Source organism: Zootoca vivipara, chromosome 4 (assembly GCF_965207765.1).
Source record: "Zootoca vivipara chromosome 4, rZooViv2.hap1.1, whole genome shotgun sequence".
Classification (NCBI taxonomy): Eukaryota; Metazoa; Chordata; class Lepidosauria; order Squamata; family Lacertidae; genus Zootoca; species Zootoca vivipara.
Window position 1 is genome coordinate 94,395,474 of NC_142587.1, and position 14,860 is coordinate 94,410,333.

A 14,860-nucleotide genomic window follows, 5' to 3' on the forward strand; every position below is an offset into this window, starting at 1 on the left:
ACAGCTACCAGATTTTTAGAAGACATCTGAAGGCAGCCCTGTTTAGGGAGGCTTTTAATGTTTAATAGATTATTTTATTTCATTTTTCTGTTGGAAGCCGCCCAGAGTGGCTGGGGAAACCCAACCAGATGGGTGGGGTATAAATATTATTATTATTATTATTATTATTATTATTATTATTATTATTATTAGTGCAGAGGTCGGCAAGGTTTAGCTTGCCTGGGCCGGTTCACTCCAGTGGAGATTTCTCCATGGGCTGGATCGCGCTCGCTCGCACCCGTGATTTCCGGTTTAGCGCAGCGTGCAGGGACTCACTGAGTGGGCGGCTCGGTTCAGGGGTGGCTTGGGGGCCGGTTAAACGACCTCCGTGGGCTGCTTGTGGCCCATGGGCCTTAGGTTGCATTAGCGGCTTGTAAAGCGGTGAGGTCGTCCTCATTCCCCCCCTTCCCCCCAGCTGTGTTCCAATTTGCTTTTTTTTATGTTGCTTTTCACACCTGAGAGAAAGTGTGGATGTCTTCACCCCGACACCCATTGTTTCCCCCCCTTCAAACTCCAGTTCACTGGAGCCATCATCTGAGCATGTGCAACAGTTGGCTGAACTGTACACACCTCAGCTGAACCACAGCTTTCGTTTTCTAATTGTTCGGAAGCTGGCTTGAGGGAAAGCACATCAAACAGGAGTGTTTCTCGGGAAGCTGCAGGATACCTATGGACTGTGACTTAAAAAGCAAGTCCACTTGGCTTCAGACACTAGTAGTGGGAGCACAATGGACCCAGGAGTAAGGGGTGAGGCACTCACTGCCTTAGCCGCAAAGGAACTAGAGGGGATCTCTCAGTGTTCACAAGGAAGACCAAGATATGTAGAGTTACAGATATTATTTTTAAAAAACAAAGAGGGAAAACAAAACAAACAAACAAAGATTTGTTGTATGCTGTATGCTCTAGGCTAGATTACTGCAACATGTTATATGTGGGGCTTCCTCTTAAATGGTTCTGAAATTTCAGCTGCTGCAGAATTGAGGAGCCCGGTTGCTCACCGGGGCAAGTTGGCTTCAGCGTATAATGCCAGTACTGCCCTGGCTGCCACTTAGTTTCCAGACCCAGTTTAAAGTGCTGGTTTTGACCTATAAAGCCTTACATGGCTTGAGACTGCAGTAACTCAAGGACTGCCTCTCCCTATTTAAACCAACCCGGACCCTGCAATCACCACCTGAGGCTTTTCTTTGTGTACCTCCTCCGTGAGAGGTCCAGACGGTGGCAACACAAGAACAGGGCCTTTTCTGCAGTGGCTCCCCGTCTGTGGAATGCTCTCCCCAGTGATGCTCGCCTGGCGCCTTCATTGCATATTTGTAGGCACCACAATCATCAGAAAGGGATTCCCTCGCATCAGGGTTGCTGCTGCCAGCCTTAATATCACACTTGCAAGACATCTTTCTAACACAGAGCTGGTTGGCCAATGGGCCTGGTGTCTCTCTGCAGCCACAGCAGGCGCCGCAACCTTCCAACAATTGGAGTTCACCCCCCAAAGGCACGCAAGAGTTAGGATTTGGCTGCAGCTTCCAGAAAGCCCACGGTACAAGTTCACCTTCTGGCTGGTGACATGTAATATCGCACCTTTGCAGTGTCCACAGCCAGCTCCGTTGTGCACCACAACACAGAAACCAGGAGGAAGGGAAGCAGCCGTAGTACTGTAGCTGATCTATTGCCCTGAGCCCATTTTGGCTGTTCTGCAGTCCAGAAGCCCGTTGGTTTCGACAGGGAGCGGCTGCTGTTGCAAAAACATGGACACAGGTGGTGCATGCAGTTGGCTGGCCTTTCACCTGCAGGAGCAAAGCAGAGCCGAGATCTGTTCCTTGAAACGGCTGGTTCTACAGTGCCCTCCCACCCGAGTCTGCCCTGCTAAATTCACACTGCTTGGGTTTTGTTGGGTTTTGTTTCTCCTTGGCGCCGGCTTGTTTGTTCCTCGATGCCTGGGGACCCGCGAGCAAAGCACGGAGGCTATAAAATATGTAACCCTTAACATGCATTTTCATTAGCAAAGCTTCTAATAAGGCCTGGTGTCGGGAAGGCATTGCCTTGGCCTCTAGCTCAAGAGAGACCGAGAGAGAGAGAGACCCCTAGTAATTAAGCATGATGCTACCCAGTAGATAAATAAGGAAGAAATACTGCAACATTTGCTGTTCTGCTGGCCCACCCAAGCCCGCCAGAGGGTGGATAATTAATCTGAAAGCGAGGTGGGGGAGGAAGAGGAGGAAGATCTATTGGGAGACCAGCCAATTTGTCCATCTCTTTAATATATATAATTGCATTTTGTCCAGAGAAAAAGTAATTCACATGGGTAATTGCAGGGCAGGGCAAGGCAGCTTTAACAAGCTCGCCGCACCATATCAGGCTCACTGCTTGCCAACTGGCAAGTGTTTCGTGACTCCGCTGTCTCCAAGGTCTGCATTGTGGGTCGCGGGGGGGGGGGCTAAACAGGCTCCCACAGCTCCGTGAACAGATGGCCCGAGAGGAGACAGGAGTAGTCAACGTGTTGCCTTTAGATGTTCGCACTGCGCAAGTTTCACCAGGTTTCTCGGTCGCGTGGCAGAGCTGAGAGAGGTTTGGAATGGTTGTAAGTTTCTCTCGCCCACGTCCTGCTCCCGGAACACCCTTTTTTTGGGGGGGGGGACTCAATGCCGGCTTATATTCCTTACCATTTTATATTCCACGATTTGGTCCTGCCTGAGCTGGGATGAAGGACTTGCACCAATGTAGCCCTGGGACAGCCCCAATGCCCGCCTGTTCCAAACTCGCTTACCTTGGCAGATGTTGGGTTTGGGGTGGATGAGGTAAAAGGCAGGTGGTTAAACACCGCAAAATGCTCTAGGTTCAGGTAGGTAGCCATGTTGGTCTGACGCAGTCGAAATATATATAAAAAATAAAAAATTGTCTAGTAGCTTGCACTCTGCTCTATTCAGCTGACAGTCCTTTAAAAAGGAGAAAAACAGCAACTGCTGGATTAAGACCTAGTAAGAGCAGTTACTAGTAAGAGCTGTTACGAGCCATAAAGAAGGCTGATCGCCAAAGAATTGATGCTTTTGAATTATGGTGCTGGAGGAGACTCTTGAGAGTCCCATGGACTGCAAGAAGATCAAACTGATCCATTCTGAAGGAAATCGGCCCTGAGCGCTCACTGGAAGGACAGATCCTGAAGCTGAGGCTCCAATACTTTGGCCACCTCATGAGAAGTCTCCCCGGAAAAGACCCTGATGTTGGGAAAGATTGAGGGCACTAGGAGAAGGGGATGACAGAGGACAAGATGGTTGGACAGTGTTCTCGAAGCTAAGAACATGAGTTTGACCAAACTGCGGGAGGCAGTGCAAGACAGGAGTGCCTGGCATGCTATGGTCCATGGGGTCACGAAGAGTCAGACATGACTAAACGACTAAACAACAACAACAACAACAACAACAACAACAAGAGCTGTTGGGCAGTGGAACGATCTCCCTTGGGAGGTTATGGACTCTCCTTCCTTGGACGTTTCTAAGCAGCGGTTGGATGGCCATCTGCCATGGATGCTTTAGCTGAGATTCTTGCATTGGAGGGGGTTGGACTGGATGACCGTTGGGTCCCCTTCCAACTCTACTACTCTGTTATTCTAAGCTGGATTCAAATCCCTGTTATCTTGAGCAAATCAGATCCTTGTGGCATAAGTGGGCCTTTTTTCTAACTCAGCGGGGTTCGTCTTTCAAGTTCAGACCTCTCTTTAGAGCAGTGTGTACCCCTCTCCTTTTATTGGAGATGAAGTAATTTGAAAGCCAGGTGACACCTGGCTTGAGAGCAGTACACGCGAAAAGGATCTAGGAGTCCTGGTAGACCACAAACTTGACATGAGTCAACAGTGTGATGCAGCAGCTAACAAAGCCAATGGAATTCTGGGCTGCATCAATAGGAGTATAGCATCTAGATCAAGGGAAGTAATAGTACCACTGTATTCTGCTCTGGTCAGACCTCACCTGGAGTACTGTGTCCAGTTCTGGGCACCACAGTTCAAGAAGGATACTGACAAGCTGGAACGTGTCCAGAGGAGGGCAACCAAAATGGTCAAAGGCTTGGAAACAATGCCTCATGAGGAACGGCTTAGGGAGCTGGGTATGTTTAGCCTGGAGAAGAGAAGATTAAGGGGTGATATGATAGCCATGTTCAAATATATCAAAGGATGTCATATAGAGGAGGGAGAAAGGTTGTTTTCTGCTGCTCCAGAGAAGCAGACATGGAGCAATGGATTGAAAATACAAGAAAGAAGCTTCCACCTAAACATTAGGAAGAACTTCCTGACAGTAAGAGCTGTTCGGCAGTGGAATTTGCTGCCAAGAAGTGTGGTGGAGTCTCCTTCTTTGGAGGTCTTTAAGTAGAGGCTTGACAGGCATATGTCAAGAATGATTTGATGGTGTTTCCTGCTTGGCAGGGGGTTGGACTGGATGGCCCTTGTGGTCTCTTCCAACTCTATGATTCTATGATTCTATGAAATCATCATCATCCCACCGGATTGGTCCCAGTAGAAATATCTTTTACGTCAAAGTTCAGTGACCAGTGCCTCACAGTGAGCAGTGCATCATCTAGAAAGGCTCTTGTTTTTAAGACCTCTTTTATTGGGTTGTTCAATGGTTAATTTTTGTGAGAGGCTCAGTTTTTGTGAAATGGCTCAGTTACCGCAAAGACCTGAATCAAGGTCTTTAAAAAAAAGAGAGAGGAGTTGTTTCCTCACTGTTTCCATTGTTTCTCAGTGGGGGGAGGGGGAACAGATCTAGCTAAGTTAAGGCCGCTCCTATATAATTACATCCCATTTTAATATGACACACATTGCATGGAGCGTGAACCAGGAACAATAGACTCAAACGAACCATGCTATTTTGTCATTTCACCAAACGCCATACACACACTGCCGTACCTGCCTTTATGCAAACGTCGGCGAATAAATCATCAAAATGATATTTATTTTCTCTTCGGGGGTAAAATAAATAAATAAATAAATTAAAAGGTGTGTTTAATAAGCCATGTGTGTTTTTTCCTGTATTAAAAGCAAATTGTAAACACTAATAGTTTGAGCTGTCATTAAAACAAAATGAAGTGCTGGGCACAGTTTTCCTTTGCTTATTGGCTTTCTGAAGACGAGAAGTAGTTTATGTTTCTGGTTTTTCTGGCGTTGTTTAGTAAAAGCATTACATCGTATATGGAATAAATTAATGCTGCCTGCTCAGGCAAGAAGCAGGAGTTCTGTTACTTAGATATTTTGAATTGTGTAAATGATGACACAGCTTAAGGATGTCGTCTTTCAAGAAGTTGCTCTGGACGTCTCTGATTTTGATACAGCTTTTGATTCTTTGCGTTTAATTGACTTTGACATCCTCCGAAGTCGGAATTTGCTAAAATAAATCAATGCACTGTAAGAAAATAAACAATTAGGCAAGTATCCTAATCTGTTGATCTGTTAAGGGGTAAGGCTACAGCGGAGTGGGACAAGCATCTGCTTTGCATGAAGGTCCCAGGTCCAATCCCCGCTGGCGTCTCCAGGAAGGGGCTGGGAATGTCTCTGGCACGAAACCAGCTGCACAAATATAAGATATGGGGCACCTGACTTACTAGCAGTACATGTGAAAAGGATCTGGGGGTCTTGGTGGACCACAAGCTTAATATGAGTCCACAGTGTGACGCAGCAGCAAAAAAAAGCTGATGCTATTCTAGGCTGCATCAACCGAAGTCTAGTGTCTGGAGGCGGTTGGATGGATGGTGGCTAACAGATTGAGGTTGAATCCTGACAAGACAGAAGTACTAGGGCTAGGGACAAAGGTGAGAGCTGTTTCCTAGTCCTGCTAGATCTCTCAGCAGCTTTTGACACCATCGACCATAACATCCTTCTGGACCGTCTAGAGGGGTTGGGAGCTGGGGGCACTGTCATACAGTGGTTCCACTCCTTCCTCCTGGGCCGTGTTCAGAAAGTGGTGGGGGGGATGAGTGTTCAGCCCCATGGGCTCTCACTTGTGGGGTGCCTCAGGGTTCTGTCCTCTCCCCCATGCTTTTTAACATCTATATGCAGCCGCTGGGAGAGATCATCAGGGGGTTTGGGCTGGGTGTTCATCAGTATGCGGATGATACCCAGCTCTACCTCTCTTTCAAATCAGAACCAGTGAAGGCAGTGAAGGTCCTGTGTGAGTGTCTGGAGGCGGTTGGAGGATGGATGGCGGCTAACAGATTGAGATTGAATCCTGACAAGACAGAAGTACTGTTTGTGGGGGACGGGGCGGGTGGGTGTGGAGGACTCCCTGGTTCTGAATGGGGTAACTGTGCCTTTGAAGGACCAGGTGTGCACCCTGGAGTTCATTTTGGACTCATAGCTGTCCATGGAGGCGCAGGTCAATTCTGTGTCCAAGGCAGCTGTCTATCAGCTCCATCTGGTACGCAGGCTGAGACCCTACCTGCCCACAGACTGTATCCCCAGAGTGGTGCATGCTCTAGTTACCTCTCACTTGGACTACTGCAATGCGCTCTATGTGGGGCTACCTTTGAAGGTGACTTGGAAACTACAACTAATCCAGAATGCGGCCGCTAGACTGGTGGCTGGGAGCGGCTGCCAAGACCATATAGCACCGGTCCTGAAAGACCTCCAATGGCCCCCAGTACGTTTCCGAGCACAATTCAAAGTGTTGGTGCTGACTTTGAAAGCCCTAAATGGCCTCAGCCCTGTATACCTGAAGCAGCGTCTCCACCCCCATCGTTCATCCCGGACACTGAGGTCCAGCTCCTAGGGCCTTCTGGCAGTTCCTTCACTGCAAGAAGTGAGGTTGCAGGGAACCAGGCAGAGGGCCTTCTCGGTAGGGGCACCCGCCCTGTGGAACGCCCTCCCTTCAGATGTCAAAGAAATAAACAACTACCTGACTTTTAGAAGACATCTGGAGGCAGCCCTGTTTAGGGAAGTTTTTAATGTTTAAAGTTTTGTTCTGTTTTAATGCTCTGTTGAAAGCCGCCCGGAGTGACTGGGGACACCCAGCCAGATGGGCGGGGTATAAATAATATGGTGTTATTAATAATTATTATTATTATTATTTCTAGATCAAGGGTAGTAATAGTTCCACTCTATTCTGCCTTGGTCAGACCACACATGGAATACTGTGTCCAATTCTGGGTACCACAATTTAAGAAGGATGTTAACAAGCTGGAATGAGGGCAGAGGAGGGCAACCAAGATGTGGCTGGGGCAACCCAGCCAGATAGGCGGGGGTAATATAATAAAATTACATTTATTGCTATAAGATGATCAAGGGTCTGGAAACCAAGCCTGATGAGGAACGGTTGAAGGAGCTGGGTATGTTTAGACTGGAAAAGAGGAGTCGGAGTTATGATGGGCATCTTCCAATCTCTAAACGGATGTCACGTAGAGGATGGAGCAAGCTTGTTTTCTCCTGCTCCGGAGGGTAGGACCCGAATCAATGGACTCACATTACAAGAAACCCCGGAGAGCTGCTGCCAGTTTGTGTAGACAACACTAGGCTAGGCTAAATAGGCCAGTGGTCTGGCTCAGTATAAGGCAGCTTCCTGTGTTCCTACGACAAACTTGGACCTTTTGGCACATATAGTGCCCACACAACGTTTTCCATGTTTGTTTTAATGCAAAGGGATCCTGCTGTTCCTGCAAAACTGGGCACATATAACTCTCACCTCTCTGGAATTGTATGGAGAAATCCACAATGGTTGGCGTTTAGTGTACATAATTGCTGTCACCCTAATGTAGGAAAGCTTTCTGCTCAATCGTCTGCTGCGGAGAATGAATTAAGCGTTGTTGCTTCTGTTTTCAAAACATATTCACTTATTATTAGATGTTTGCTGTTGAATTACGTTACCTTTTTTTTAATGGATGTTCTCCACTCCCATGACCAATGTCCTTTGCTTTTCCTTCAAACACTCTTTTGTTGTCTCTGTGTCTCCTTCCCACAGAATCAGTGGATAACTGCCCTAGCAACTGCTACGGGAACGGGGACTGTGTTTCTGGGACTTGCCATTGTTTCCTCGGCTTCCTGGGTCCCGATTGTGGACGAGGTAGGGATTCGGGTTAACTTTTGTTGTTGTTTGTCACTGTCCCTACTGTATCTTGTGGAAGGTGTTGGGGAGGGGGGCTTTCAGGCAAAGGGCAAGGGTTTATTCGGAGCCCACCCACCCCCTAGTCCAGGCATGTCCAACAGGTAGATCGTGATCTACCGGTAGATCACTGGACGTCTGCAGTAGATCACTGGTAGATCATTGGCTCCCCCCAAAGAGGCTGAACAACTGTGGCTCCCCTAAATAATGCTCGACATTTTATCTCCTCCCTGAAGAAACTCAACAACTTTGACCCAACCCCCCCCCAAAAAGGGGCCTTCCTCTTTCCTAAGAAAAGCCCAACAACTTTGACCTGAACCCCCCCCCCAAAAGGGGGTAGATCACTGCCAGTTTTTAACTCTGTGAGTAGATCACAGTCTCTTGGGAGTTGGCCACCCCTGCTAGTCTATAAACAATTTTCCATACTTTTAGGTTTCTCTAGCTGAGACTCTGCAGGCCTCACTCCTCCCCACCACCACCAAACACACCCACCCCTTCCTTTTGGTTTCTGCATGTGAGCAAACAATGAGAACAATGACCCGTCAAGGGCACTGCCCCTTGGGGAAAGAATTGGTCTAAGAAGCTTAGCAATCACTATGTTTCATTGTTTGTCCAGCAACTGTCAATAGCTGGCTGAGCTTAGGCTGACCCTTTTTGCCCTCCTGTCAACCATAAGGTGGCCTCTGAGCAGCTTCTTTTCCTTGCCTGAACCTCAGAGGTTATCCTAGAGCAGGCATAGGCAAACGCGGCCCTCCAGATGTTTTGGGACTACAACTCCCATCATCCCTAGCTAACAGGGCCAGTGGTCAGGGATGATGGGAATTGTAGTCTCAAAAACATCTGGAGGGCCATGTTTGCCTATGCCTGTCCTAGAGAGCCTGCCCTAGGGCACTGAAGAAGGGAGGGCACCCAGGAGACGAGACTAGTCCAAGCAACCTCTTTAACTGAAGTTCCCACAAAGCCAAACCTTCAAAAAAAAGGTGGCTAGTCAAAAAGGTTTGTGAGGGTTTTTATTTCGCTTGCTGCAGTTATAGCCTGTGATGCTCCAAAAAAGGGGATTCAAGGCTTTGCACAGAAACCGAGGATGAAGCAAGTCAGTGCAAAATAGATTAAAGTGCACGAGACTTGACATAGGAAACATGCAAAACAACAAGGTCTGTGCTTTGTGTGAGGAGACAAACATGAATGGTACGCTTTGACCTTGAAACTAGAGCTGATGAAGAATAAACCGAAACAGGGCCTTGTTCTGGATTTCTAAAAACTGGATTGCTACTGGAATTTGTCTTATTATTATCAACTTGAAACTTTCTAAAAATTATTCCTTTACCTGGCCAGAGCTCTTGGAATCTTTTCATTTGATTTTGCATGAGGCCCCAGCATTGCTAAGGAGGGTTGGGGGTGTCCGTTGTCTGTTCTTAAGCTGAACCCCCCCCCCCAAGTTCATTGGAGCGTCAAGTTGCCACCAGAAAAGGCTCCATTCTGGACCCTTAGCCTCACTCGCGTAGGCCTCTCAAAGAACCCAAGGTTTGCTGTGGCTCGTTCTCATAACAACAAAAAGGTTCCCAGAGCTGGCTCACAGTCCCCGTTACAAGACACACACACAAAAGGAAAAGGGTGTGGGGATGGAGGAGGAAAACAAGCAAGCTGCAGTCCTTAGAATGACCAGCCGGGATGGAAACCATTCAGGTAGCCTGACAGAACAGCTGCTGGTGGGGAACAGCTGAACAGAACCAAAAGCAGCTGGTCTCTCAGCAGAGGCAATGGAATAAACAACCCATCTCAGGCTTAATAGATGTTGTGCGTTTTGGCAGAAGCTCCGGATTCAGCATCCCCAGAAACCTTTCACGGCAGGCTTGTGCTGGTAGTTAGGTCAGGCACGGGGACAGCTGAGCTCAGGAAGCCACATGAGCCATTAATTGGAAATACGATGTGAAAATATAGAGCATGGGAATAGATGCCTTGATGCACCTGGGCGGGGAAGGGGGCTAATAATTCTGACCACACGGCTGCCGCGACTTCTCAAAAGCCCAATAACTAGCCCCTTGGAGTCCCAGCTGAACAGAGCAGCTGCTCGTGAAACAACAGGCAGGTGCTCCAACAGGTAAGGATGGCTATCGGTAGGAGCGATGCTAATAAAACGATGCTAACTACTTGCAAAGTCCTCGGCCCCTTGCAAACGGGAGTTTTAAACTGTTGCCTTTGTTGTTGTTTCCTCCTCCCTGCTTCTCAGCATCTTGCCCGGTCTTATGCAGCGGCAACGGGCAGTATATGAAAGGGCGCTGCTTGTGCCACAGTGGGTGGAAAGGGGCCGAATGCGACGTCCCGACCAACCAGTGCATTGACGTCGCCTGCAACAGCCACGGGACCTGCATCATGGGCACCTGCATCTGCAACCCGGGATACAAAGGAGAGAGCTGCGAGGAAGGTATTTGCAGGCATCAGCCAGTGGGTCCTATTTCCCCCCTTCGGTTTTCAGCGCAAGAGAGAGGGGAGTTGTTCACAGGCGCACCAAGTCCTAGGGGCCGAGGCCCCCCTCAGTGACTTCGCACAAACCTTGAAGTGCCAACACCACCGTTTGAGCCTGGTTATCTTTCATTTTCGGTACAGTAACCGGGTGAGGAAATGCCCAGTCCATACCTGCCAAGTTCCTGCCGGAAAAATAAGGGATCGGACTGGAAGTAGCAGACCGGAAGTAGCGCTGCCGCCATTTTGGAACTGGGCGGAACATGCTCAGAAGCGACTTTTGATGCTGCTCTGCCCAGTTCCAAAATGGCTGCCGCACCAGAAGTCGCGCTGCAGCCATTATGGAACTGGGCAGAGCAGCATCAAAAGTCGCTTCTGAGCATGCTCCACCCAGTTCCAAAATGGCCGCCGCGCCAGAATAAACCGGGGGGAAACAAACAAATCCGTTTTTTCGGCTGGGAACAGCTGGAAAAACGGGGGTTTCCCGGGGAATACGGGAGACTTGGCACCAGTCAGAGAGGGCTTCTCAGAGGCAGTTCGTATACTGACATGCTTGAAACTCCTTCCCCATCTGCACATCTAAATGTATGCATTGGTTGTTGTTTTTTCCTGGTGTGCCATAGTAAGCAATTTACTGATTCCATTGTTTATGGAGTAGCAGTGCATGTGAAATGGTGTGTTTGCGTGCTGCTTTTCCTTTGCAAGGGTCGACAAACTTTTCCAGCTGTGGGCCGGTCCGCCGTCCCTCAGACCATGTGGTGGGCCAGAATATATTTTGGGGAAGAAATGAACGAATTCCTATGCCCCACAAATGACCCAGAGGTGCATTTTAAATAAAAGCACACCTTCTACTCATGTAAAAACACGCTGATTCCCAGACTGTTCGCAGGCCGGATTGAGAAGGCAATTGGGCCGCATCCAGCCCATGGGCCTTAGGTTGCTTGCCCCTGTTTCAGAGTCTGCAACCCATGTCATATTCTGGCCTTGTATTCAAGCACTGCTTCATCAACACCATCATTTTATTTGTATGCTGCCTTTCCATAGTTGAAACTATGCTCATGGCGGCTTACAACATGACAAGATTTACAAACATAACCGCAGTCATGAACAATAAATAAAACACATCGAAAAGTACACAACCAAATGGAAACAATTTCCACGTAAATCATAAGATCTAAAACTTAAGATACAACAATAATATCAGGAACAACAAGCAACAGCTCTCTCTCAACCCCCGGTTAACAATCCTCCGTTCAACAGCCTCAGCTTTTGTAGCTGGAGTCAGTCCGCACTCCACTCTCCCAGGCCAGACGGGAAAGGGCCAGCAAGGCAAGGGTGCAGGTCGTCCAGGGCTCACAGCCAAGGTGGTCTCATTTAAAACAACGCAGATAACAATTTAAAACAATTTAAAAGCAGCTGCAGTCCTTGTGAAGCCTGCCAAGGTGGAAAGAGGCAAGGATAGGGTCCTTCAGGCCTGCAGCAGGCTGTCCTCCAGCTTCAGAACCGAACGTCTCTTTTTAAAAACGTCTTGCCTTAAGATTCCTTTCCGTTCTGAGATGGAAATGCCATGGCATTTCTCCTTGATCTGCATTCATTTCCTTGTCTTTTATAAGGCGCTGTGTTTTCATTCTTTCCTTTTATGTGCGTGAAAGATGGAAGCTCTGTTGCTATTGTTTGGTGGATTGAACTGCTCTCTTAACGCCAGACCTCCCGTTATTGTGAAGCGACGCACAAAGCGGCTCTCGGGACAGTGCCGGCGGACGGATGTGCTTGTGTCAGCAAGACACCCATCAGTCAGCTCCTTCGGAGGCGACAAGCAGGAACAACACGTTATAGCAAACACAAGGCTGCCTCTGAAAATGGCAAGCCTTCTTCTCTCCCTGTCCCAACGCGTGCTACCCTGGTGTCATCACGATCCACGCCTTCTTTCTTTCTTTCTTTCTTTCTTTCTTTCTTTCTTTCTTTCTAAAGAAAGGTTTCTTTATGGATTTCAGCTAGTACATCAGCAGGTTGTAACTTTTCTGATTATTCCAACGGTTGCTGCTTTTAGATAATTATGGTTCTGATTTTCAAATATATAAAAGGATGTTCAAATATATAAAAGGATGTCGTATAGAGGAGGGTGAAAGGTTGTTTTCTGCTGCTCCAGAGAAGCGGACACGAAGCAATGGATTCAAACTACAAGAAAGAGGATTCCACCTAAACATTAGGAAGAACTTCCTGACAGTAAGAGCTGTTCGGCAGTGGAATTTGCTACCAAGGAGTGTGGTGGAGTCTCCTTCTTTGGAGGTCTTTAAGCGGAGGCTTGACAGCCATATGTCAAGAATGCTTTGATGGTGTTTCCTGCTTGGCAGGGGGTTGGACTGGATGGCCCTTGTGGTCTCTTCGAACTCTATGATTCTATGATTCTATGATTTTGTTCATATCAGTTGAAATTTTATTACAGCTCTATTCAGACAGTGTTTTTTTGCCCGTTGCTTTGAAAGTCTCTTAAGGCTATCAAGTTGGACAGAGATTCTTAAATAAATAAATAAAAGCCCAGTATTATTTAATCGGATGGCAGCCACAAATTAGGACAAGCACCAAATGAAACACATTTTCCTAGGAGCCTTTGAGCGGTTGGGAGATTTCCCCTTTCCTGCTCAGCATTTGTTTCCCATATGCAAGACAATATTTCGTATTTCTGCCAAGAGGAAAGGAACATTAAAAAGAATCTATGAAATATGTTACTTAGGAAATCTGTGGGATTCCTTCCCCCCCAAGCTGTAAATCCCTCTAATAAAAGTTGATTTCAAATATTTCACAAATATTATTTCTTTTCCTTAAAAGAGGGCCATCTGGTCTTGATCTCAGTGCTTCTTCCTCCAATGTTTAAAATATGCCTTTTCTGTTCTCTTAACTTTTCTCTCTTACACACACACACACACACACACACACACACACAAACACACACAAGCCTATACAGTGGAACCTCAGTTTTTGAGTGCCTTGGAAGCCGAACGTTTTGAAACCCGAACTCCAGAAACCCTGAAGCAATTGCTTCCGTTTTCCAACGCGCCTCGGAATTCGAACGGCTTCTGAGGCGTGTTTTCTCCATTTTCACCATTGAAATTGCCGACAGCCCTTTGCACATCGGTTGTCAAAGGTTTCGGAAGTCGAACGGTCTTCCGAAACTGAGTACGTTCGACAACTGTGTTATCAAAGCGACATTTTAAAAATTTTTACTTACTTATTTATTAGATTTCTTTGCTGCCCCTCATCCGAGGACCACAGGGCAGTTTGCAATATAAAAACACAAAAGTACACACTATAATAACAAACAAAAACAATAGCTCTGCACGCATGCACCCACACACACAGTTTAAAAGGCCAAAGAGTGTTTAATTGGCCAAAGGCCTAGATACAGAGGGATGTTTTTGCTTGGTGCCTCGCAAGCCTCCCTGGGGAAAGCACCCCACAACTGGGGAGCCACCACAGAAAAGGCCCCGTTCTTGTGTTGCCACCCTCCAAACACCACATAGAGAAGGCACATGGAGACGGGTGTCCGATCACGATCGCAGGGTCTGGGTTGGTTCATATCAGGGGAGATGGTCCTTGAGGTATTGCGGTCTAGCCAGATCTCTCCTGCCTGTGTTTTGTTGAAGTGAACAGGAATCGTGCTAGTCTGCCTATTCTCCTGTACCTCTCCCATTTATCTCAGTGGTGAGTGGTCATGTACGATGCTGGTTGCAGCTTTGCAAAACCTGGAGCACATGCTCTTATTACCGAGCTGTGTTTCCTCCCCGATTGTATCCAGCAGGTTCAATCACCAATGCATTGTTATTGATTAATGTATTGATGGACTCCTAAACACAGTGCAGCCATACCACTGAAATAGTTCTGGAAACAGACGAGAAAGCAAGATAGGTTTGAAAAGCAATACGAAGTGAGCTCCTAAGGCAGAGACGCTTTTTCACCCAACTGGAAAAAACTTGTCAAAGCAAGCGTGTTTGCAAATGCTTCTGAAAAGCACAGATAGTAGGTGCCTGCTTCAACGGAGACGGCCTTCCACAAAACTGGGGCAGCCACACTGAAAGCCCTGCTCCTGAGATTCTGTGAAGTGGGCTTCTGGTATTGTCACAGTCCGGTCGGCGGGCGGTTGAAGCCCTGGCTGAGGACGTCAGGACCAGAGGCAAGATGGTGGTGTAGAAGCAGGAACAGGTGCAGGGTTGAGGGTCCAGCAGCAGGCAGTCGCAGGGTCAAGGAGCAAGGCAGAGGCGAAGGTCTGGGAGTCAAGGAGCAAG

The 14,860-nt window shown here is 47.7% G+C and overlaps 1 protein-coding gene across 5 annotated transcripts in view; it reads left to right on the forward strand.

Annotated features, from left to right (window-relative positions):
• Positions 1–14,860, forward strand: part of TENM4 (teneurin transmembrane protein 4) — a 632,564-nt gene that overhangs the window by 478,958 nt on the left and 138,746 nt on the right. For all 5 annotated transcript variants that reach the window (XM_088668429.1, XM_088668426.1, XM_088668427.1 and 2 more), the window contains 2 exons: positions 7,974–8,075; positions 10,345–10,539. In XM_088668429.1, the coding sequence (XP_088524555.1) occupies positions 7,974–8,075; positions 10,345–10,539 (297 nt within the window). The remainder of the gene's footprint in view (positions 1–7,973; positions 8,076–10,344; positions 10,540–14,860) is intronic.